General features: G+C 42.7%; 1 protein-coding gene across 1 annotated transcript in view; it reads left to right on the top strand.

Moving 5' to 3' along the window:
* Positions 1–26,128, top strand: part of LOC126278899 (uncharacterized) — a 707,333-nt gene that overhangs the window by 199,449 nt on the left and 481,756 nt on the right. Inside the window, exon 3 of the mRNA XM_049979174.1 lies at positions 22,989–23,124. Within this exon, the coding sequence (XP_049835131.1) occupies positions 22,989–23,124 (136 nt within the window). The remainder of the gene's footprint in view (positions 1–22,988; positions 23,125–26,128) is intronic.

Below are 26,128 nucleotides of genomic sequence, written 5' to 3'. Positions count from 1 at the left end.
GCAGATTTATCAGGAATTTCAGATGCTCTGTCATGATGGTGTGAGTGGTATCGTGACTGACACCCAACATGAGCTGAATGTAATTCTTGTTGTTGTGGTCTTCAGTCCTAAGACTGGTTTGATGCAGCTCTCCATGCTACTCTATCCTGTGCAAGCTTCTTCATCTCCCAATACCTACTGCAACCTACATCCTTCTGAATCTGCTTAGTGTACTCATCTCTCGGTCTCCCTCTACGATTTTTACCCTCCACACTGCCCACCAATGCTAAATTTGTGATCCCTTGATGCCTCAAAACATGTCCTACCAACCGATCCCTTCTTCTAGTCAAGTTGTGCCACAAACTTCTCTTCTCCCCAATCCTATTCAATACCTCCTCATTAGTTACGTGATCTATCCACCTTATCTTCAGTATTCTTCTGTAGCACCACATTTCGAAAGCTTCTATTCTCTTCCTGTCCAAACTAGTTATCGTCCATGTTTCACTTCCATACATGGCTACACTCCAAACAAATATTTTCAGAAATGACTTCCTGACACTTAAATCTATATTCGATGTTAACAAATTTCTCTTCTTCAGAAACGCTTTCCTTGCCATTGCCAGTCTACATTTTATGTCCTCTCTACTTCGACCATCATCAGTTATTTTACTTCCTAAATAGCAAAACTCCTTTACTACTTTAAGTGTCTCATTTCCTAATCTAATTCCCTCAGCATCACCCGATTTAATTGGACTACATTCCATTATCCTCGTTTTGCTTTTGTTGATGTTCATCTTATATCCTCCTTTCAAGACACTGTCCATTCCGTTCAACTGCTCTTCCAAGTCCTTACCCGCCTCTGACAGAATTATAATATCATCGGCGAACCTCAAAGTTTTTACTTCGTCTCCATCAATTTTAATACCTACTCCAAATTTTTCTTTTGTTTCCTTTACTGCTTGCTCAATATACAGATTGAATAACATCGGGGAGAGGCTACAACCCTGTCTCACTCCTTTCCCAACCACTGCTTCCCTTTCATGCCCCTCGACTCTTATGACTGCCATCTTGTTTCTGTACAAATTGTAAATAGCCTTTCGCTCCCTGTATTTTACCCCTGCCACCTTTAGAATTTGAAAAAGAGTATTACAGTCAACATTGTCAAAAGCTTTCTCTAAGTCTACAAATGCTAGAAACGTATGTTTGCCTTTTCTTAATCTTTCTTCTAAGATAAGTCGTAAGGTCAGTATTGCCTCATGTGTTCCAACATTTCGACGGAATCCAAACTGATCCTCCCCGAGGTCCGCATCTACCAGTTTTTCCATTCGTCTGTAAAGAATTCGCGTTAGTATTTTGCAGCTGTGACTTATTAAACTGATAGTTCGGTAATTTTCACATCTGTCAGCACCTGCTTTCTTTGGGATTGGAATTATTATATTCTTCTTGAAGTCTGAGGGTATTTCGCCTGTCTCATACATCTTGCTCACCAGCTGGTAGAGTTCTGTCATGACTGGCTCTCCCAAGGCCGTCAGTAGTTCTAATGGAATGATGTCTACTCCGGGGGCCTTGTTTCGACTCAGGTCTTTCAGTGCTCTGTCAAACTCTTCACGCAGTAGCGTATCACCCATTTCGTCTTCATCTACATCCTCTTCCATTTCAATTATATTGTCCTCAAGTACATCACCCTTGTATAAACCTTCTATATACTCCTTCCACCTTTCTGCCTTCCCTTCTTTGCTTAGAACTGGGTTGCCATCTCAGCTCTTGATATTCATACTCGTGGTTCTCTTCTCTCCAAAGGTCTCTTTAATTTTCCTGTAGGCAGTATCTATCTTACCCCTAGTGAGATAAGCATCTACATCCTTACATTTGTCCTCTAGCCATCCCTGTTTAGCCATTTTGCACTTCCTGTCGATCTCATTTTTGAGACGTTTGTATTCCTTTTTGCCTGCTTCATTTACTGCATTTTTATATTTTCTCCTTTCATCAATTAAATTCAATATTTCTTCTGTTACCCAAGGATTTCTAGCAGCCCTCGTCTTTTTACCTACTTTATCCTCTGCTGCCTTCACTACTTCATCCCTCAGAGCTACCCATTCTTCTTCTACTGTATTTCTTTCCCCTATTCCTGTCAATTGTTCCCTTATGCTCTCCCTGAAACTCTGTACAACCTCTGGTTCTTTCAGTTTATCCAGGTCCCATCTCCTTAATTTCCCACATTTTTGCAGTTTCTTCAGTTTTAATCTACAGGTCATAACCAATAGATTGTGGTCAGAGTCCACATCTGCCCCTGGAAATGTCTTACAACTTAAAACCTGGTTCCTAAATCTCTTTCTTACCATTATATAATCTATCTGATACCTTTTAGTATCTCCAGGGTTCTTCCACGTATACAACCTTCTTTCATGATTCTTAAACCAAGTGTTACCTATGACTAAGTTGTGCTCTGTACAAAATTCTACTAGGCGGCTTCCTCTTTCATTTCTTAGCCCCAATCCATATTCACCTACTATGTTTCCTTCCCTCCCTTTTCCGACACTCGAATTCCAGTCACCCATTACTATTAAATTTTCGTCTCCCTTCACTATCTGAATAACTTCTTTTATTTCATCGTACATTTCTTCAATTTCTTCGTCATCTGCAGAGCTAGTTGGCATATAAACTTATACTACTGTAGTAGGTGTGGGCTTCGTATCTATCTTGGCCACAATAATGCGTTCACTATGCTGTTTGTAGTAGCTTACCCGCATTCTTATTTTCCTATTCATTATTAAACCTACTCCTGCATTACCCCTATTTGATTTTGTGTTTATAACTCTGTAATCACCTGACCAGAAGTCTTGTTCCTCCTGCCACCGAACTAATTCCCACTATATCTAACTTTAACCTATCCATTTCCCTTTTTAAATTTTCTAACCTACCTGCCCGATTAAGGGATCTGACATTCCACGCTCCGATCCGTAGAACGCCAGTAGTCCGAATGGGGGACTATTTTACCTCCGGAATATTTTACCCAAGAGGATGCCATCATCATTTAATCATACAGTAAAGCTGCATGTCCTCGGGAAAAATTACGGCTGTAGTTTCCCCTTGCTTTCAGCCGTTCGCAGTACCAGCACAGCAACGCCGTTTTGGTTAGTGTTGTAGGGCCAGATCAGTCAATCATCCAGACTGTTGCCCCTGCAACTACTGAAAAGGCTGCTGCCCCTCTTCAGGAACCACACGTTTGTCTGGCCTCTCAACAGATACCCCTCCGTTGTGGTTGCACCTACGGTACGGCCATCTGTATCGCTGAGGCACGCAAGGCTCCCCACCAACGGCAATGTCCATGGTTCATGGGGGGGGGGGGGGGCTGAATGTAATTAGAATTATATATTAATACCTTCAGCTGCTGACGGGCGTTGATATATATACACGGGGAAAAGTGAAAATGTGTGCCCCGACCGGGACTGGAACCTGGGATCTTACATGGCAGATGCTCTATCCATCTGAGCCGCCGAAAGAACAGACACCATTTCCATGTAAGTATATAGTTCGGGCAATACCGGCCATGACCTTCCTCTTCTGTGGGGATGCATACATATTACCCGAACTCTTACTGGACTTGGTAAGAATGTCTTCCAGGAATAATGAGTGTCTTGGATTAGGACACTACGATTGTAGTGTGTGGACATATAAGGTGAGAGTGTACGTCTCGTATAGTCCCTGCAGTCGCACTATCCTCTGTGCCCTCGGTGGCTCAGATGGATAGAGCGTCTGCCATGTAGGCAGGAGATCCCGGGCTCGAGTTCCGGTTGGGGCACACATTTTCACTTGTCTCCGTTAATATATATCAACGCCCGTCAGTAGCTGAAGGTATTAATATATAGTTCTAATTTCGTTCTAGACGGCTGCAGGTCATCAATAGTGTCTGTTCTTTCGAATAATTCCGAAAGAACAGACACCATATCCATATAGGTGTAATGAGCTGAATGTCGTCCGTATGTCATTTGTGCCGACAGCATCCACCACAGCAATGACAGTAGGGTTAATAACACAATGTGTTTGTTCTTGGCGACTGAAGTCTTTCTGTGACTCCCGACGTTCCATAAATTGTCTATCCCAAGCAAACTCACACGCTCAAACGACTTGATGACCTCATTTGAAGAACGCCTAACAGACAATGACGCAAGCGGTGAACGTTAAATTTGTTCCTTCCTGATTCCCACTTCTCTATCCATATCCACCAGCGGCACCAACGCTCGCGCGATGCTCAATATATAGTCCGTCTCGTTTCATCTGACTGTTCCTTATACGGTTCTGATTAGTTATAGGTTCTCGTGAGAGCTGTTCGCATGTCTGGTTGCAATGGCAGCCGATCACTTTGCTCAAATGTCGTCTAAACCAAGGCGAGCCAAAAAGGTACGGGGCTGAACCTTGCAACCATTTAAGAACAAGTTGGATCAAATGGCTCTGACCACTATGCGACTTAACTTCTGAGGTCATCAGTTGCCTAGAGCGTAGAACTAATTAAACCTAAGGACAACACACATCCATGCCCGAGGCAGGGTTCGAACCCGCGACCGGAGCGGTCACTCGACTCCAGACTGTAGCGCCTAGAACCGCACGGCCTAAGAACAAGTGTTGGGCTCCTCAGTAATTCAATGGATTGGATATAAGAGCTAGTCACTTGCAATATGCAGATTTATTATGCCTCGACCATAGTTTTGACAACTTTAAAATTGTCTTCAACTTTAAAATTGTCTATATATATATATATATATATATATATATATATATATATATATATATATATATATATATATATATATATAGAACACGGCGCTGCGATCGACAACGCCTATGTAAGACAACAAGTGTCTGCTACAGTGGCAGGATATCCAGGATACCAAGATTTTAGGGAGTTGGAACGTGGTGTTATAGTCGACACACGTGCGATGGGACACGGTGCTAGCGATGTGGGGATTTTTCTGTAGGACAATTTCATGAGTGGACCGTGAATATCGTGAATCCTGTAAAACATCAGATCTCCGACGTCGCCGGTCAGATTGGCCGTGCGGTTCTATGCGCTACAGTCGTGAACCTCTAGATCGCTACGGTAACAGGTGTCCTTAGGTTACTTAGGTTTAAGTAGTTCTAAGTTCTAGGGGACTGATGACCTCTGAAGTTGAGTTCCCTAGTATTCATAGCCATTTTAGCCATCTCCGACGTCGCTGCGGCCAACGAAGAATGAAGGGAATCGTTCATCGTGGCAGAAGTGCAACCCTTCCTCAAATTGCTGCAAATGTTGGGCATCAACAAGTGTCAGCGTACGAACCATTCAGCGAAACATCATCGAATGGGCTTTCAGAGCCGAGGGCCCACTCGTGTTCACTTGATGACTGCACGACACAAAGCTTTGCGCCTCGTCGGGGCCCGTCAACACCGACATTGGACTGTTGATGACTGGAAATATGCTGCCTGGTCGGAGACGTTACGTTTCAAACTGTATCGAGCGGATGGACGTGTACCTCATGAATGCATGTACCCTGCTTGTCGTCAGGGGACTGTTCAAGTTGGTGGACGCTCTGTAATGGGGTGAGCCGTATGCGGTTGGAGTGATATGGACCCCTGACGAGTCTAGATACGACTGTGTCAGCTGAGACTTACGTGTTGTCTGATCAGTTGCACCTATTCATCTCATTGTTTATTCCGACGGACTTCCGCAATTCCAGCAGGACAATGCTACACCTCATACGTCCATAATTTGTACAGAGTGGCTGCAGGGGCGCTCTTCTGAGTTTAAACACTTCGCCTTGCTATCAGACTCCCCGGAAATAAACGTTATTGAGCATATTTGGGATGGCTTATAACATGCTATTCGGAAGAAACCTCCACCCTCTCGTACTCTTACGGATTTATGGAGAGCCCTGCAGGTATCAAGGTGTCAGTTCTCTCCAGCACTGCTTCAGTCTATGCCACGTCGCGTTGCAATACTTCTGCGTGCTCGCTGGGGCCCTACACGATATTAGGTAGGTGTTTCAGTTTCTTTGGATCTTCAGTTTATAACCAACGTGGGAGTCATTGACTCAGTCTAGTACACGTGCGGGCCATCCATTTAACCATCATTTTAAATATGTGATTTAAAACCAGTAGCTCTTTATTGTACAGGTCTGTCTTATTTCATTTAAAATACCATACATTCGAAATGGATCCAATAATGTGTTTTGTTCCACTTGAAACTGCACGTTGTTACATCCATTGTCAAAGATATTAGGCGGTGTCAAAGACACTCATATTGCATGCAGCGAATATGTGAGTCTAGGTATTATACCTTCTGATTAAAACAGTTCTAAAACGGCCGAAGCTATGATCAAGGTTTAATAAAACTGTATTTTGCGACTGGTTGGCTATTACATCCAGTCGATTGAAGCTCTTGCATGCGCAGTTGCTGAATCGTGTTCAAAGTCTTTCTCGACATGTATTCTCACAGCTTCTTCCAGATACATTCTCACAGTTCACTTACTATTATATACATTACAATGTTTGCAGAACAGTCTGGAAAGGTAATACAGTCTGTCTTGTTGCGTCATGTGCAAGATGTACACCTTCCTTATGCACAGCCCTTTGCCAGGTAATGACACAGTTACAATGTAGCTCTCTTTCTAGGAAGTAGAAGGAAGCAATGAAGATTTGGTTTAACGTCGACATCAAGATCATTACAGACGGCGCACAAGCTCTGGTTATGTCAAGAATGGAGAAGAAATCGGCCGTGTCCTTTCAAAGAAATCATCCCGACATTTGCCTGGAGCGATACAGCGATATCACGAAAAACCTAAATGTGGTTGGCCCGATGCGGGTTTGAACCATGGTCTCCCGACTACGAGTCCCGTGTGTCCACCAGTGCTCCACCTCGCTCGGCCCATGGAAGTAGAAAAAGCAACGGTACCATCGAAGCTGCAGACAACTTGTACACCCACGCCATATTTAATTACTTTATCGTACATAACTCTAGCAAGGAGGTCATACTGAAGACCACACGCTTCAGAATTGTAGATTGTTTCGACTACCCACGTGTCAGTACCGTCGATACGTGGACACCCTACCCCACAAGGAAAACCGAATCTAAGCGTTAATCTACTGGCGTCTGTTTCTCATATTGTCGCTGGGAGACGTCCAGCAGCGAGCCGCAGAGAACTCAGACTCAGAACGGCCCAAGGGCTTCACGCGTGAGACTCACCCCAACATTGGCGGTAGTGTGCTGTACTGTTAGGACGTACTGCATAGATTTGCAGAGTAAACCTCATCGGTTGATAGGACACAACCTGAGTCAGCAATGAATGGTTAGTTTCGCTCCCCCCCCCCCCCCCCAAAGGAAAGTGGGGAAAGAAAACTGTAAATGGAGGATTGGTTCCAAGTTCAGAAGAATTTAGGTTATAACAGTTAAACAGAGATATAGACGGTTCGACAGGTTAGAGCAGGGGGAATTGCTGTACCAAACCAGTCTTCGGATTAAAGACTATAATGTTGCTCTATCTTAGTATTTGTAGTTACGATTACTACATAGTTTTTTAAATTGTTTATTATTTCTATCTATAATCGTTTTCTGAGATTTTTGTTATTATGGGTGCTATTTTCTCCTTAGTGCTGTGCCACGGATAGCTTTAATCTTTGGTTACGACTCACATCTAGAAACTGTTCGCCGAGATCTCTAAGGAAATGAAACGGTAGGTAAGGTATGTAACTATAAAGATATCTTTGAACACCCTGAGCGAAGTACTATGAAATGCCAACGCGATCTGTCTCAGAGATCAAATTTTGGGACTTAACCTTTACCCTAGTTTCTTAGCAGATATTGCCGCATAGTGACAGGAAAGAAAAGTGTCTGGCCAGACAATGAAACATCACCTTTTATATGATGAAGAGCCTCGTTTATTTAACAAGTCAGCGATAATTGCCCACTATGGGCAGAACATACAAAATATATCACTCAACATATAGTGTTTGAGAGATCAGGAGGTAGAACATTTCTGAAGGATCATTTTCGGCAACTATGGCTCCCGGCATCATAAAACAGGACACTGCGCCAGACCAAGGAATTCTGCTAACCAAAAATTCGATTTCCAAGTTAAAAAAACGTGAAGGGCATGTTCAGGACGAATTTTGACGAACTCCGTGGTAGAGATGTAAGAGCAAGAGAGATACAGTACGTCTGTTGGTCACTTTCCTGCCATATCTAATGTGAGACGCTTCAGAATTTTGTGCATGTTTCCACTTTGCTCTGGAGCGCAAGTGATTGGCATCAGCTGGTAACTGATGCATAACATCAGGGAGAAATGGAACCTCTGTTTCACAAAAGCTGTAACCGCCTACCCGAAAAGCTGCTATCTCACGTGCGTAACAGTCTTTCGCGGCCACCGTATCAGGGGTACACTGCATCGAAGTCTGTCAGCAAAAGTTAGTAGTCGACTTTGTAAAGGGTAGCCACAATTGGTTTAACTGTGGTTTGTACTCAGATATATTTTGTAGAAGTGAAAATAATTATTATGTATTTTACAATGCTTCTCCAGATGGTGTACCTAAATCGTTTATTTTTACCTACTGAAAAATCTTAACTTAAGCAGTGATTGTATATGACTAATAAATGTAATTAATTTAAATGAGTTTCTCATCTTGGATAGTATGAAAAGTCCAGAGCCATATAATCAGCATCAAATGTGGGGCACATAGATTCCTTAAGGAAAATCTCTTCCCTACGCAAGGGTGATGATTGCCCACTACAGTTCTTGAGGAACTCGGTGTGACATGCAGTTGCAGACTGCCAGCAATTAGTAAAAGACAACATACACTTTATAGAACGTTCATCCTCTAAACAAGCAGCACAGGCTTTCATTATAATTAGAAAACTTCCACCAGGTATATGAACTAGGAAGCTGCTTAAAGCTTCCCTTTTGATATCACAAAGAAATTTACTCGGGCCTTTCGTATCCCTCCTGGAAGGCGGCCCATCGGTCTGCTCCTGAAAACTGAAGGGTAGGCCGAATGTAGGAAACTAGGAGGAGCAGGTGAGGTAGAACAGTAGTTGCTACTGCAATTAAAGTGGTTTTACTATGTACTTAACTTTGGCTGAGATGAGCACGTGGGTGCGAAGCTGTACATCAAGTTACAATGGCAAACTGTGTAGTGGCTCGCCAACTATGAAACAGAAACAATCTTGCTTGGTCGTCTACTCGGAACCAAATGGGCGGCGCTCGTAGAGCTGCACAGCGCCGGCTAGATGGGGCTGACGTCGGTGTCGGTGTCATAGTACCAACCTAAGAACTTGCACCTAGGCGTGCCATCGTAGCTATTGATACCACAGGGGCATTTCTGATTAAACTACATTTTACGTAGGAATCGCCTTTCTACCATGAACAACTATTTGCATTTGCAGGTGTCATTTCCTCCTAAATTTACTATAAAGTAATACCTTTAAATTTGTTGAAGAAGATAACCCTTTTTCTCATGTCATCTCATGTAATAGAAGGATATACAGTAGATGAATAAGTTTAGCCTTTCGATAAATAGTTCTGAACGATTATGGCAGCGGTGAACAACAGGTGTAGTGGCATGATGAACCATATCACTCAGTTTATTTTATGTCTAATGTGAATAACAGCAGTATATTACTTTTTTCTTCGAGATAACTTTCTCGTGGTAATACTTCATAATGCATATACTGATCAAACAATCAGCATCGTAAACGCAGGAAGATTTAAATGCCTAATTCAGGACATTGACGTCAATATCATAAAAGCAAAACGCAGTGAAAGACTGTCTTAGATGCAGAACGGACCGACAAAGGCCGACAGATGTGAGAGGATGATAGCATCAATGTATCATTACTTTAAATACAAACATCCGGGTAAATACGTCAGAGAGAGAGGATAACCTACGCAACAATAAAAAATATTGGAATATGCTTAGGCACGTCTGAGGGAAATGACCCAAAACCACATAACATTGTTTTCAGTAATCACCTGTGGACTAACTGACTGCAACTGGTGCAGCCCTCACTAATGTTTCTACTCACAATAGGAGGCACTTCCCCGACGGCTGTCAAAGAGTACCGTTTGCTAAAAAAAATTTGTGTGTTGGCTAGGATTAGAGATAGGTAACACACTTCAGACGACGTCAGCTTGTGGAGCTTTATAGCCCTGTGATAGCCATGCAGAAACCTGTTGGAGAACTACATTCAGTCGTATTTTCAGACGCGCTACCCGTAAAAAAGATTCATGGTAGTGGAATGTCAAAGGCACACCAGTCCGAGGAACATTTCCTGTTTACTTTGGGAGAAATAGGCTGTAAAATTACGCACACATCACCAGCTTTTATGCGAGCCATAAAGCGAACGTTTATCTCCACGCAGCTTCACTGTGTTATGCGAGAAAATTTCAGCCTATCTATTTTCCATATGTATGAAACGTTTTTAGTGGCTTTATTTGAAGTACTGATCTCATGAATTAAAGCTTATGCAAATGAGAACTGCTGGTACACTGGCGGCTCATCGCTTTAGTTAGCATTATTTATGGAAAAAAACCACTTTTCATTGCCATATAATTATTCTGGACTTCCTTCTGCAAGCAGTGAGTCCAACACTCTGTTACATTCGTTCATGGTGCTAAATAACGTCGAACCGTTACATATATCTGTAAAACATGAAAGTGGGTAAAAGCTACCAAATTTTGAAGGGGATTCGTCAAACGGAGAAATGAGATTTTGAAACCCGTCATTAGAGTCAGCAACGAAGCACAGGTCGTCGTCATATATTATCTCCATGGTGAATATGAGATACTTTCGTTCAGCTTACCCATAATGGAGAGTCTAAAACACATGGCTGTGTATAGAAATGCAAATACAGAAAACTGTGACAATTCATTTTTGAATTATTGATTAATTCCCAGAAACCAGTTTTTGAGCTTTTTCAGGCTCATCTTCTAACACCAATTCCATATTTATCTTCCTTATGTGATCTAGGGTACTGACTTAAGCAGTATGGACGCCACTGTATTTCGTATCCACCCGGAAGCCTCCATTTTAATTGTCTGTTTTCATTGTAAACATAAATATTGACGTCACCATAAACCCGTTAGCTTACATTAACCCGTCAACGTACAGCATATGCTATACAACAGATATCCTTCTGTATAAGCTTTGTTAATAATGCTGCATGTGTTCGACCCACCACAAATCGCTCCGGACAGACACGCCTGGATACACGAATGTTGAATCTAGTAACTGCTAGCCGATCGCGAAATCAAATGACATCAGACCTTTTCGTCTATTTACATGTATTTACATGCATTACATGTATTTATTTAGGATCAGAGTCAGCTGCTAACCTTTTCTCCAGGCGCGGGTCACCTGCAAATCTCTTGGCATTTGTAAAAACCCAGCAACAGCACACCTGAGAATAACAGTGCCGTCTTCCAACAGCGTCATGGTACAGATATGCACTAGGTCATTTATATGCCAGGTACATAGCAGTGGCTCGAATAAAACTGTTTGTAAGTCGGAAGATTAGCCAGTTTGGAGCACCATTAGGAATGTGTTGGGTAAAATGTTTGCGTTCTTCAGTGCTAGTGCCAGATGTGGAGCTCAAAATGTTCAAGATTGTTCCACACGGATTTGTCATCTGAGTGTCCTTGAGACAATCATAAGGAACACTCAGTTTACCATTATGAGATGTTACCCAAGGGGCTCACGTATCTGCGAGCAGTTTTCATTGAAAATCGAAATCTCGCCCGACAGATCAATGGGGCACAACCACTTAGGAAACCAAAAACAGCAGCAAGTCCACAAAAATGGTAGTCTGCCAGCAAAATCAACAGCCTTTCCTCGGTTAATAAGACACATTAAAGATAGGCAGAATGCTCGAGGAAATGTTTTTCCATCCACTATCATAAAGATATTCCTGGATGGTGAATGCTGATGTATTACTGGTAATGTTACGAATGATATTGCGGAAGGCTCTATTACAGTAAATATTTCGTGAATGTGGTGTGACTCATATATATATTAATGCACACGCACCGTTGAAAGGAGTTACATAGAACACAAACCCTCCACTCGCTTTTAGGACCCACTAAGCCTGACTTTGCTTATCGACCGCGCGTGCAGTGGAACGGAAGTATAAGTTTGACTACTGATAATCCTTTCTGGTATTCCTTTGTTAAGGACTCATCGGAGATCGGATGGCGCAAAACAGGATTAAGAGGAACAATGACTGCCGGTTATGTAACGCATGTACTTCCAATATTTCCACAATGCCACCGGGTAAGGCGACAATGTACGCCTACGGTCACGGCGACCGGCAACCTGCACGACACTTGACTTACGCATTCCCACCACTTAAACGATGCTACCGCTTGTAATGTAGTCCTCCTAGCAATTACCATCACATCGCATGACAGGAACTATTCCTTCAGGACACCATAGTGAAGTATGTCATGGAAAAGAAACAATTCAGAATTAATTAGCAGCAAAAGTTGAAATGGTAGCATAAAATTTGTATGTCCGACACCGCCAAGAATGAACTGGAGAACACTGTGTGCTTCGATTCTGAATGTCGGAAATGATTAGAAAACGCAGAAGGATCTCATTCTCGACCAAAGAGGGAACTGATTTGGGTAGTTGTAAAATAAAGTAAATATTCACATCTGATTCGAGGGTTGCTAATCGCCACAATATATTTTTTTTTTTCGCTCACGCACAATAACAGCTTTCATTTATTAGCAAGAACGGCTGGGAACTGGAGCTATGGTCGTCTTACTGTTTGGTGCACCACCAAAAATTCACTTTTGTTGTGCCTTTAACAAAATTCTCGATGTGCGATGCGATAAGAGAATGTCAGGCGCGAATGATGCTGCTGGGAAATACATCCTTCATAGATACTTGTAAGGTACAACTGACGACTTGTGAGACACATTTCTCAATGACTGAGTGGCACAGAAGTTTAAACGGGGAAAGTCAGCTCTTAGATGTGTAGCAGTCTGATATTATGAGAACACTAGATAACGTGGCTTTTACAGGTGGAATGATAGAAGGGAATCGACAGATAAATCATCATGAAATTTAGCTGTCGTAACTCTCCGTAGTATATCTTTCAAGCTGTGCAGAAATATTTCTTGTTGGTGGGCACATAAAACACTTACACAAAATAAAACTAATACGTGTAGTTGTTCGTGAAAGTGTGTCAAACTACTGGGCTGAGAGAAATTATTTACTAATTACGTTCTCCACTACTGACTACTTATGCTACTTCCATCCGGAAATGAAACGAACATTCATTATGTCAATATCATATAATATACTGGTGAGCCAAAATATTACATCCACGAACTTAATAGCGTGCTGCTATGTTGTTTGTTTAGAAATATGAGTTGTGAGGGGGAAGAAGTAGCAGGCACTCTTAGAACTTCACTCATTAAACACCAATCATTTTCTTCGATCTACATTTATTTCTGTGTTGCCTGAATGACAGAGAGACGAAGAAAAGGCATATAAAATGAAAATATGCAGTAACCTTGAAATAAATGATTTATTTTAATCGATCCCCAAATGAGGTCATGGCACATGCCACTTTCTTTTTACATTTAATTTTTGTGCCCGGCGGCAAAACAATCAATATTGGGTCCCACATTTCACACAGAAAACTGTTTCCTCACATTTCTTCTTGCAAATTGCACGTTTTCTTTGTTTCCCTAGTGTTCTGCGTTCGATCATATGTCCGTTTCCGAAGTAGTGAGTTCAACGTGAATACGTGAGAGGGATGATTCTGGGTATGATGGACGTCCTGCCCTTTCCGAATCAGAAGCAGCAGATGACTGAACACGACATGCCCTTGCCACCATCCTCCAAAATTGAAGCAGTGGAATGTTTTCATTCTAGAGGCAGTAGATGATCTTTGACCAACGCTACATCTAACACATTGTCGATAAATGGGAAGTACCATTGCCTACCTCGTACTCGCACGCGATATTGCTACACATTCCAGCCCAGTTTGTCCGCACATCCTCCCATATGATTGTTATATTCTGAAATACTTCTTGGCAGTGGAACTTGCACTTCTTTGTTCTCAGCTTTTCTCCATCACTTTACTTGGCTTACTGGATGCACTGTCTCATGGTTTGACAAGAGCTTTACACAATTGTTACCCTTCCACGTTCCTGCCGTTATCTCCATATTTTTGTCAAATCTATAGTCATATGCTCCTCTTCGTTTATTTTTCATACTGTTCTCAGATTCAATTGGACAGTTGTTCATTCGGTTCATACGGACAGTTCCAGTTGCCCTTACTCTCACTTCTGAGAGCTCTTTCATCAAACGGAAGCACGTGAAAAAATTATCAAAAAATATCTTGTAAAGTTCAAGAGTCTGTAGAAAAGATATCATATTCACCACACCTGATCCGCCATATCCCAGAGCTGATACACCACTTCTATCCTTCAACTGTCCTTCATAGACTGACATATGGTAACAGAAACCGCTTTGAGAATGGCATTTGGCCCACTATTTGAATCCAAATCTCACTGGTTTTACGTAATTGTGTCCATAATATCGACCTATTTACTCATCACTGCTCAGGCTGTCGGAAAGACTCGAAATTTTATGAAATTGTTATTCAGTGAACCTAGCAATGCATGAATTTTGAAAAGTTTATCGTTTTCGTTGGGTGGGATTCTGTTCAGATTTGTGTCATCATTGAAGAGAAGGTGGTGCTTTATTTCCAGATGACTGTTGCGACTGATACACTGTCGTACGCATTTTGTATCAAAGTTAATATCTTCATTGCAGCACCGGTATGGCTTTTCCTGTGGAAGAGAATGGTATCCAGTGAAAATCAGTATACCTGTGAAGTTTTTTATGCATCCATTGGATAACTAATAGCTGTGATTATTCTTCTGTGTAGCATACTGGACGCTTTCACTGACAATCAAGTTCAATATCTGTTCATCAAAAAAGTCTTCAAAGCCCTCAACAAAAGATTTTCCTTTTACTACTGATACCAAATTGGATTTTCGCTGTTAAATTTCTATTGGTTTTAGTGTAAGTTGCATCTTCTGTTGTCCAATTAGAAGTGATAATAGCTTTCACTTTTTTCTTTCATTTGCCTGCATGCTCCTCATTTTCCTTTTCTCCAATGGCATGAATTTCCAAGCCTATCAGATAGAAAGTATTTTCAAATATATTTTCGTCGATATCTTCATAGACAGATATATCACCTACACCGTCTGTAGAGAGCTCGACCATGTTAGTGGTCTCATACACATCACCAACATCACTACAACAAGCCATGAGGTCTGGGTCATTTACAATTACTTCAATGTTACTCATAAGAAGTGCTTCATAGGAACTCATTGTGTCTAAGGAGCAAATAAAAGCCAAACAACGTTTTACATGTAAACTGCCATGAGCCACAAATAGGGATCGAAGGTCAGAAAGGTGTCATGCAGAAATGAAATAAGTCTTTGTGTTGGCACCCCGGTGGTCCGTTTCACCTACGGTGGACTAGAGGCCGAACGGTGACCTCTCCAGTTGTCAGGATGGTAGAAAATGGCTGTGGACGCATCAGAAACGCCAAAGAAACCTTATTAATTTATAACACCTTTACTCCTGCTGAGTAGAATGTGACCCGCGTAACACAGGCTGGCTGAGCATGGTGATATCAATGACCTTCCCCGATTCCGCTGACTCGTAGTGATGACACCAGCTCCGGGCCGCACCAGTCTTGCTAGCGCAGCGTCGCGTGCTGTGACGTAGCGTGGAATGCCCTTACTTCGGCCGCGCACAGGTGGCCGGCCGGCTCGGTGGCGGACAGCTGCGCGTAGGAGGCTCCGGGTTGGAGTCCCGGCGCTGTCGGCACGAGAAGCGCTCTCTTAGTGTGGAGTGTACTCTATCCCACCCCGTCTTCTTCCCTGCTCCTCCTGGTGGCTCGCCCGCGGTGGACGGGCGGAACGGGCTGCAGTCCCCCGGCATCGTCGGCTCACCCGGTTGTGACGGAAGATGCACAGGGCCTAGGCCCCGCACGATCTCGGCGACGGCTCACTGATGTGGTCAGCATTGGCGGCGAGCGAGTCTGCCACGATGTCTGCTAATCCTGGGTTGATGACTGACAGCGGCATCAGAGAGGAACAGAACTGGTACTGTCCCCTCACTTCTGCTGCTGGATGGGCCGCCCTTACTGCAACATCTCCTTAATAACGATTAACATGTCGATCACCGAGCTGAGCGCTACGCAGCGACCCAGTACACATCTAACTGAAAGTCTAACTGCGAGTGCCTTGTTGCTATCAAAGCTGGCGTAATTAAAGGAAGCACGAGGGACGTCTTGATCTCATGCTCGTTTGTAATGAACGCACTCGTTCCACTTATACTGCTGATTCCTCTGTCGTACTCGCCCCTTAGGTGTTCTTGAGACAGAGTTACGTGTTGTTACAGCAGACTTATGCGAAGTTGTGAGATGCAGTACAGCTGACACTATACCTCTTTTACACCCTACGAAAGTATCCGACTAACACAAACCCGCATGCTAAGCGATTCTCTCTCGCCTGTTGTGTGTATCCAGCCCATTTCCCCTGCGTGACGACACATTCCGATACACGTGCAATCCTCTTACCTCTTGGCTAACCTACTCCCTCTGCCTCTCGACAAAAGCAACGAAACTTTGCCAATATTCCACGTTTCCAACTCTGTACTATTGCGCGACACTACATTTGAAATATATGATCAATAAACATCTTCTGAAACCATTACAGAACACACCTATTCACAGATATTGGAAGTTATTTACACAATAATATTAATTACGCTGTTTAGAAAATGTGCAGCTCTTGTAATGTTGAAAAACGTACCTTCATCATAGAAATAAAAGTGTTTAACTCACTCGTTTAGTAACAATTGGCGAAATTTCAATGTAAGGGCTAGGGTAAGATCCAGACAACAATGAGAAATGGTAGTAGTGGACGTCAGCATTACTAGAAGACAAAGTACGCGGGTTCCTGCAGATGCGTTCAAGAGGAATATGAGTGACGCATTTGTTAACGTGAAAAATCAGCATTACAGTAACGGTGTTTGGTTGTATCTGATATCAGATGTATACACACAGGTCACGCAATTCCGGCAAATAAAGGCCGAATGCTAGAGGGCGCGGAGCTGGCTCATAACTGCGTCCTGGTAGGTTCAGATCAGACACTTCTGATACCCAGGACATCAACGTCAGCCTACACTATCATACGCCTCAAACCACTGTAGCGCGACTCTGGCCTTGTGACAAGGACAATTATCCTGTTGAAGATGTTGATGCTATCGGGAAAGACAATCATGAAAAGAATCAGGTGTTCCGCAAGAATGATCACGTAGTCCACAGCTGTCCTTGTGCCTTAGATTACTACCACAAGATTCTTGGAAGGCCAGGCGCAAGTCCCATATAACACAAAATTGACCCCTCAGCCACTTGTCTGTGGGGTAGTGGATGTTTCGAGCATCCCTTCGCTCGATCACGACGTATGAACATTTTGTTTCTTTTTTACACAATAACTTTTAATGATTCAATCACAACCGGTTTCCGCTCAAAACTTTCACCGTTTGACGCTGTGGGCCATGGGCGGAATTTTATGAACAAACGTTCATGCGTTTTTCACGAAATGCCGCCCTCACCCATAACATCTGAAGACTGCCATTGTGATCCGAAACAGGTTATTACTGCACTATGGAAAGTGTGTGAGAAATGATAAGCAATAGTGATAAGTCAATCACTGATCTCCTTAAACGGAATGGCATGTTCTGCAAAAACCTTGCTGCCTGTTGAGGTTTTCAATTATTCAAGCACTTTTCGTGTATGCGCATGATAACAGCAAGCAGAAATCCGACCTGCTTCCTCGCAATCGAGATACTCGTTCACAGACGTCAGGCCTTTGTCGCAGTACGTTATGTCAGTGGATTTCACTATTTGTTGCCTGTGTTGTCGCTAGAATGATCCCCATCCGTGAAGCTGGTGTTTCCAATGTTTCGGCCCTTTAGTGTATGTTAATTACGAAGTAAACAGATAAGACTACAACAGCTATTTTTTGTTGTTTGTGACCGACGGTAGAAGAAAATTTGGTACCATATGGCTTGGTTCCAGCTTCAGAGCTTGGGTGGTTATAGTAAAGCGTGCGTGAGAGTTGGGATGCAGCCCAGAAGATAGTCGCAATGAGTGATGATGTAAGTAAAATAAAAGCAATAAAGTGTGGCTGCAAAACTACTATTGCCAAAATACAAATCTAGCTCTGATCAGCACTATCTAGTGTTGGAATATGAGACACTTTTTTTTAATACCATATACCTTAAAACGCACCAACATATTCTGCAGAAGAGATGACAGTCTAACACTGCATTGCCTGTGTTATCCGCGTACTCTTTGAAGGCACTCGGCACGGTGGCTGCTGAGAGGCTAGCTGTACCACTAAAAATTGAAGATACTCGACCAGATTTCCATTGCTTCCGAAATAGCCCAGCTTTTTTAACAGGCAACACTCACTTTCGTGACTGGTCTGGGTTTTACGATTTCGTACATCAGTCGGCAAAAACGGAACCGTTATGGGAGCACTTCGTTTACCGCCTGTTGTCCCTCAGTTAAGACTCGTTTTACTCAGGAAATTGTTGTAGTAGAAGTTGAAATTTATGTGAAATACTTCGTGTACGGTACCTTAGTGGTGTAAAAAATTTAAGCTTCTAAGGCAATGAAATCAAAAGCTTTTGTCATTTATATAACATATTTTGACACTGACAAACTTTCTCATCAAAACCTACAGAAGAAATACCTGTGCAGTTTATTCGGAAGTTCTCGATACAAAACTCCAGGACTTGGAAAATGGAGTGAGTACATAATATCTTGAAAAGGAACCCATGTCCGGAAACGTAATGTTCAGTGCTGCAGCCGTTTGAAAACATTTTTGTTAAGTAGGTATCCAACACGGTATTCATGGCGAGAATTGCTTACGTCGGATAGACTCATGTCATTTGATGTATATCCTTACCTCTGTGACTTGGTCCGAGCCTCTTACACGAGTATGTGCGTGTTGGAGTAACATGGTTGAGTGCCCATTAGCAGAATGCTTCGACATGATCCATGTGAATGACGAAGCCTACGGTGACGAAAGAGCTGCTCATCGCTTTTAAGATCGTTCTCCACAGCGCCCGACCCCAAAGCATATCCTTCCCTCCATAGTTAATCAAAGGTCTTTAGAAGGAGTACCTTCATTTCTGCAGGCGTAAGTGTGGCGCTCGAAGGACACGCCGAAGACCCTTGTAGGAAGAGGCTGTAGTGCAACAGTTTGAAGAGAACCTGTCGACGAATACACGTGCAGTTACTTTGGCTATTAAGGAATAGAACTGTGAAACCAGTGAACCACTAGGCGAAGCCTCAGCAATTACCTGTAAACCAAAGTGATTTCAAATGGTTGTACCATGGAAACGGTACGTTTCCGGAGACGGGTTCTAATTCAAAGTATCATAAACTCATTGCCATCTATAACTGCTAAAAGTTTGTAACGGCAATCTCCGAACACACTGTATACATACTCTACTGGTCATCAAAATTGCTACACCACGAAGATGTCGTGCTACAGTCGCGAAATTTAACGGTCAGGAAGAAGATGCTGTGATACGCAAATGATCAGCTTTTCAGAGCATTCAGACAAGTTTGGCGCCGGTGGTGACACATATGACGTGCTGACTTGAGGAAAGTTTCCTACCGATTTCTCACATACAAACAGCAGTTGTAACGGGAATCTCCGAACACACTGTATACATACAATACTGGTCATTAAAATTGCTACACCACCAAGATGACGTGCTACAGACGCGAAATTTAACCGATAGGAAGAAGATGCTGTGATATGCAAATGATCAGCTTTTCTACATCTACATGACTACTCTGCAATTCACATTTAAGTGCTTGGCAGAGGGTTCATCGAACCACAATCATACTATTTCTCTACTATTCCACTCCCGAACAGCGAGCGGGAAAAACGAACACCTAAACCTTTCAGTTCGAGCTCTGATTTCTCTTATTTTATTTTGATGATCATTCCTACCTATGTAGGTTGGGCTCAACAAAATATTTTCGCATTCGGAAGAGAAAGTTGGTGACTGAAATTTCGTAAAAAGGTCTCGCCGTGACGAAAAACGTCTATGCTGTAATGACTTCCATCCCAACTCATGTATCATATCTGCCACACTCTCTCCCCTATAACGCGATAATACAAAACGAGCTGCCCTTTTTTGCACCCTTTCGATATCCTCCGTCAATCCCACCTGGTAAGGATCCCACACTGCGCAGCGATATTCTAACAGAGGACGAACGAGTGTAGTGTAAGCTGTCTCTTTAGTGGACTTGTTGCATCTTCTAAGTGTCCTGCCAATGAAACGCAACCTTTGGCTCGCCTTCCCGACAATATTATCTATGTGGTCCTTCCAACTGAAGTTGTTCGTAGTTTTAACACCCAAGTACCTAGTTGAATTGACAGCCTTGAGAATTGTACTATTTATCGAGTAATCGAATTCCAACGGATTTCTTTTGGAACTCATGTGGATCATCTCACACTTTTCGTTATTTAGCGTCAACTGCCACCTGACACACCATGCAGCAATCTTTTCTAAATCGCTTTGCAGCTGATACTGGTCTTCGGATGACCTTACTAGACGGTAAATTACAGCATCATCTGCGAACAGTCTAAGAGAACTGCTCAGATTGTCACCCAGGTCATTTATATAGATCAGGAACAGTAGAGGTCCCAGGACGCTTCCCTGGGGAACACCTGATATCACTTCAGTTTTACTCGATGATTTGCCGTCTATTACTACGAACTGCGACCTTCCTGACAGGAAATCACGAATCCAGTCGCACAACTGAGACGATACCCCATAGCTCCGCAGCTTGATTAGAAGTCGCTTGTGAGGAACGGTGTCAAAAGCTTTCCGGAAATCTAGAAATACGGAATCAACTTGAGATCCCCTGTCGATAGCGGCCATTACTTCGTGCGAATAAAGAGCTAGCTGCGTTGCACAAGAGCGATGTTTTCTGAAGCCATGCTGATTACGTGTCAATAGATCGTTCCCTTCGAGGTGATTCATAATGTTTGAATACAGTATATGCTCCAAAACCCTACTGCAAACCGACGTCAATGATATAGGTCTGTAGTTAAATGGATTACTCCTACTACCCTTCTGGAACACTGGTGCGACCTGCGCAATTTTCCAATCTGTAGGTACAGATCTATCGGTGAGCGAGCGGTTGTATATGAGTGCTAAGTAGGGAGCTATAGTATCAGCGTAATCTGAAAGGAACCTAATCGGTATACAATCTGGACCTGAAGACTTGCCTTTTCAGAGCATTCAGACAAGTTTGGCGCCGGTGGTGACACATATGACGTGCTGACTTGAGGAAAGTTTCCTACCGATTTCTCATACACAAAGAGCAGTTGACCGGCGTTGTAAGGAGGAGAAATACGTACCATCACGTTTCCGACTTTGATAAATGTAGCCCATCGCGATTGCGGTTTATCATATCGCGACATTGCTGCTCGCGTTGGTCGATGTCCAATGACTGTTAGCAGAATATGGAATCGGCTGGTTCAGGAGGATAACACGGAACGCCGTTCTGGATCCCAACGGCATCGTATCACTAGCAGTCGAGATGACAGGCATCTTCTCCGCATGGCTGGAACGAATCGTGCTGACACGTCTCGATCCCTGAGTCAACAGATGGGGACGTTTGCAAGACAACAACAATCTGCACAAACAGTTGGACGACGTTTGCAGTAGCATGGACTATCAGCCCAGAGACCATGGTTGCGGTTACTCTTGACGGTGCATCAGAGACAGGGGTGCCTACGATGGTGTACTCAACGACGAACCTAACTGCACGAATGGCAAAACGTCATTTTTTCGGATGAATCCAGGTTCTGTTTACAGCATCATGATGGTCGCATTCGTGTCTGGCGACATTGCGGTGAACGCACTTTGGAAGCGTGTATCCGCCATCGCCATATGGCGTATCAGCTGGCGTGATGGTATGGGGTGCCAATGGTTCCACGCGTCTGTCACCTCTTGTTCGCATTGACGGCACTTCGAACAGTAGACGTTACATTTCAGATGTGTTACGACCCGTGGCTCTGCCCTTCATTCGACCCCGGCGAAACCCTACAGTACAGCAGGATAATGCACGACCGAATGTTGCAGGTCTTCTACGGGCCTTTTTGGATGGAGAAAATTTTCGATTGCTGCCATGGCCATCACATTCTCCAGATCTCTCACCAATTGAAAACGTCTGGTCAATGGTGGCCGAGCAACTGGCTCATCACAATACGTCAGTCGCTACTCTTGATGATCTGTGGTATCATGATGAAGCTACATGGGCAGCTGAACCTGTACATGCCATACAAGCTCTGTGTGACTCAATGCCCAGGCGCATCAAGGCCGTTATTACGGCCAGAGGTCGTTATTCTGGGCACTTATTTCCCAGTATCTATGCACTCAAATGGCGTGTAAATGTAATCGCATGTCATTTCTAGTATAATATATTTGTCCAATAAATACCCATTCATCATCTGCATTTATTCCTGGTGTAGCAATGTTAATGGCCAGTAGTGTAATTAAGCTTGTGCGGAACCCTCAGAGTGCGAATCATACTTGCACTGTTTTGGTTTTTAGAATATTAAAGTAGAATCAATTCGTTTTGTTAGCGGTACACGAAACAAAGCGCAACACAGCGACAAGAACAGAGAATGTCGACAACAATGCCAGTACACACTGCCTGCTCATACAGGGCTAGGAATTATAACGACCCTCACGACACGAATATCGACAGAAACTGCTACACTGTCTTGCGATTCTTGTTAATTTTGATACTACATCCAGTCATCGAGCGGAGTGCCTGTAATTATTAGTACGCACACTGACATACGCCGCAGATTGCGACGCTACATACATTTTCCGCCTTGTTGCAGATCGGACAGTCGAACGCCCACCAGGTGGTCCTGCGGGACGTGCAGTTGGAGCTGGCGGGCAAGTACCGCTGCGAGGTGTCGGCCGACGCGCCCTCCTTCCACACGCAGGTCGTCGCCAGCCACATGCACGTCGTATGTAAGTACCGCTGCTCAGACTGCGTGCCTCTACCTATGTTGACACTATGCCGTCCGGCGACACCACAGTAGTGTCGTGCGCGCAATAGCGGTCAACGGCCGGCGACACCACAGTGGTGTCGTGTGCATAGTATCGCTCAGTGACCGGCATCAACACGGTGGTGTCGTGAGTATAGTTGCGTGCAGTGGCCGGACAATAGCACTTCCTTAACTTTTGCATTCTGTTTGTGTTTTGTTTAGGTAACAATAAGTTACACACGTCAACAAGTTTTTAGTTTTTAAAAGTACTTGTGCCCTTTCATCATGGCAGACGGAAGAGACGATACGATTATTTACGATGAATGCGCGGATGTCTTGTCTGATGTTCCAGACGACTTGACTGGGGAAGAAGACATTCAATATAAAAAAAATGAAAGTGAAGCAGAATCGTCGGAAGAAAGTGAGATATGTCCAAGAAACGTTCGGCGAACGCTATGGTTGCCAACTGATTCGGATGAATCAGAAGAAGAAGACAGTGCACAGTGGTCAGACTTTGATTTACCGAGGACTAATAATAAATTAGAAGGATCATAGAATTACATATTGGGAACGATACATTTGCGTATATTAGCAACGAAATCAATAAGTACTTAAGTCAAAATTGAAACAGAAGGAAACTGGTTAAAGAAATGCAAAAAATTGTCGACCTTATGAGACACGAACTTAGAAAATGGTTTGGGCTTGCTATCCTTATGGTAATTGTAATAGAAAGCATGTGTCTATGATTATTGGTCAATGAATCCGTTGATGGACACACCGATATTTCGCAAAATGATGTCCCGCAACCCATTCAGACAAATATGATCATTTTTCCATTTTTCCGACAACAACAACAATCTGGATAATGCCGACCGACTTTTTAAAGCGCAATTCGTAAATGATTACTTTTCTCAAAAGTTTGAAAGAACCTTTAATCCAAGTCAAAACGTCTCTATTGATGACCGTGGCGTGGAAGGTTAAATTTTAATGTTTACAATCCGTTGAAAATTACGAAAAATGGCATATGCATTTGGATGCTGTGTGATTCTAGTATGGGATATTCAAGATATGTTCTGGTGCTGGACAGCTTTTAGCAAAAACCGTGATGCAAGTATTGACACCTTCTTATGGAAAGTGGCATCACTTCTACGTGGATAATTATTATAACAGTGTAGAACTTGCAGAGAAGTTACTTGAAAAGAAAATTCGTGTTTGTGGAGCGATAATTATTATACCAATGTAGAACTTGCAGAGAAGTTACTTGAAAAGAAAATTCGTGTTTGTGGAGCGATATGGCAAAACTGAGGTTTTCCGGAAAAATTAAAGCACGCAAATGTCAAAGTGCTGAAGCTTGTCGTCGACGAAAGGAGATGCACTCGCACAGGTATGGAGAGCTTCGTAAACTAAAACGATACGAAGGATCTCTGGAATAAATAATGTCACTTTGACTGACACTCAAAGAAAATGTAGAATAACAGGTTACACAATAAATAAACCTGAAAGTGTATTAGACTACATTAGACTACAACAAATACAAGAAAGCAGTATATCGGGGAGACTAATATTTGAGTTATTACCCTATATACATAAAAACTATAAAACGATTAAAAAAGGTTTGAATGTACCTCTTTAATTGCGCTTTATTTAATGCGTTCCATGCATGGCAATATTTCAATGAAGACCACCAGTCTCCGATTGCACGATTTTTTACTGAAAGTGCCTGATTCGTGGCTAAAAGACCATGTACCTGCTTCTGAGAAAAACTTTGGGGTTGCCACTATGTCGCGTACGTCTCATCATGATCCGGTTGACAGACTTTCCTGTCACATGAAGCAACACCAGCTAATACCTATTTCCGAAACGAATAAACGAAAACGAAGGAACTGCCATGTATGTTCCAAAAACCAAAAAAGGAGAACAAGAAACTTAATGTGCAAGTCTTGTGGAGTTGCTTTGCTGCATATCATACGAAAGAGAAATACTAAGTACCAAAGACAATGCAAATAAACAAATATATGAAACAAACAAATTTTGTAATTATATTCGTATATCTTCGAAACTTTATGAAAGTAGGGAAACAAGGTTGTGAACTTATGAGAACTAACGATGAGATTAGTAAAATTTTACAATTTATAATCTCCCGATAGTATCAAGAACGGCCGACGACCAGCCAAGCAATCCTAACTAGCGTTACCGTGTTAACGTCGACACACTGTCTACGGAATAGCTCGGTCGCATCTGTTTCATGGCTCCGCCAAGAATGGCGGGCAAATTCACGGTTTTATAGCTACATGCTCTGAGTGGCCGCTGCCTTCACTTCAAAGAAACTCTGTAGGCGACGACCGCGCTCCTGTCACGCGATTTCCTTTATATGGAAACCATGCACTATATCTTGCTCAGTACATCCACTTTTCTCCGCACAGCTCATCCCTCCGTCCTAACTCAAAATATGTCTATACCCATTGGACCCTCTGTTAACGTGTTCATTACCAAACACTCCATGACCATTCACAGGGACACATGATTGCTTGACAGTTCATACAGTGAACAAATTTTAAAAATACTCGTGTTAAAAATATTAAAATGAAACTGAATGAAATGTTCAATGGTACGTTGTAGCTGTTTTTTTTTTTTTCAGATCGCTTTTAAACCCACACAAACGGTTACACAACTCATAAGTTCCATCTTCTGGCGCAAATATCTGTACAAAATAGTTTTTTTTTTAAATTAAAGACTCAAAACTTTTTTTTAAAATGATCATAGATATCTGAAAGTATTGAATGCCTAAGCTTAAAGATAAAAGAAAATATTGCCTCACAAAAGCGGTCTTACATATAATTAATAAATACAATTTTTAAGTTCACACCAATAGAACTAACTTGCAAATGCTATGTCATAGGTAACAGAATGCCGCAGAGTAACAACTGGCTAGTCTACATAAAGATTTCAGCACTCCTCGATTGATAAAAATCGTCGTCAGGTAATAA

Source organism: Schistocerca gregaria, chromosome 6 (genome assembly GCF_023897955.1).
Source record: "Schistocerca gregaria isolate iqSchGreg1 chromosome 6, iqSchGreg1.2, whole genome shotgun sequence".
In the NCBI taxonomy this organism is placed as follows: domain Eukaryota; kingdom Metazoa; phylum Arthropoda; class Insecta; order Orthoptera; family Acrididae; genus Schistocerca; species Schistocerca gregaria.
The sequence above is the reverse complement of the archived record's forward strand: the minus strand, read 5'-3'. Positions and strand labels throughout refer to the sequence as shown.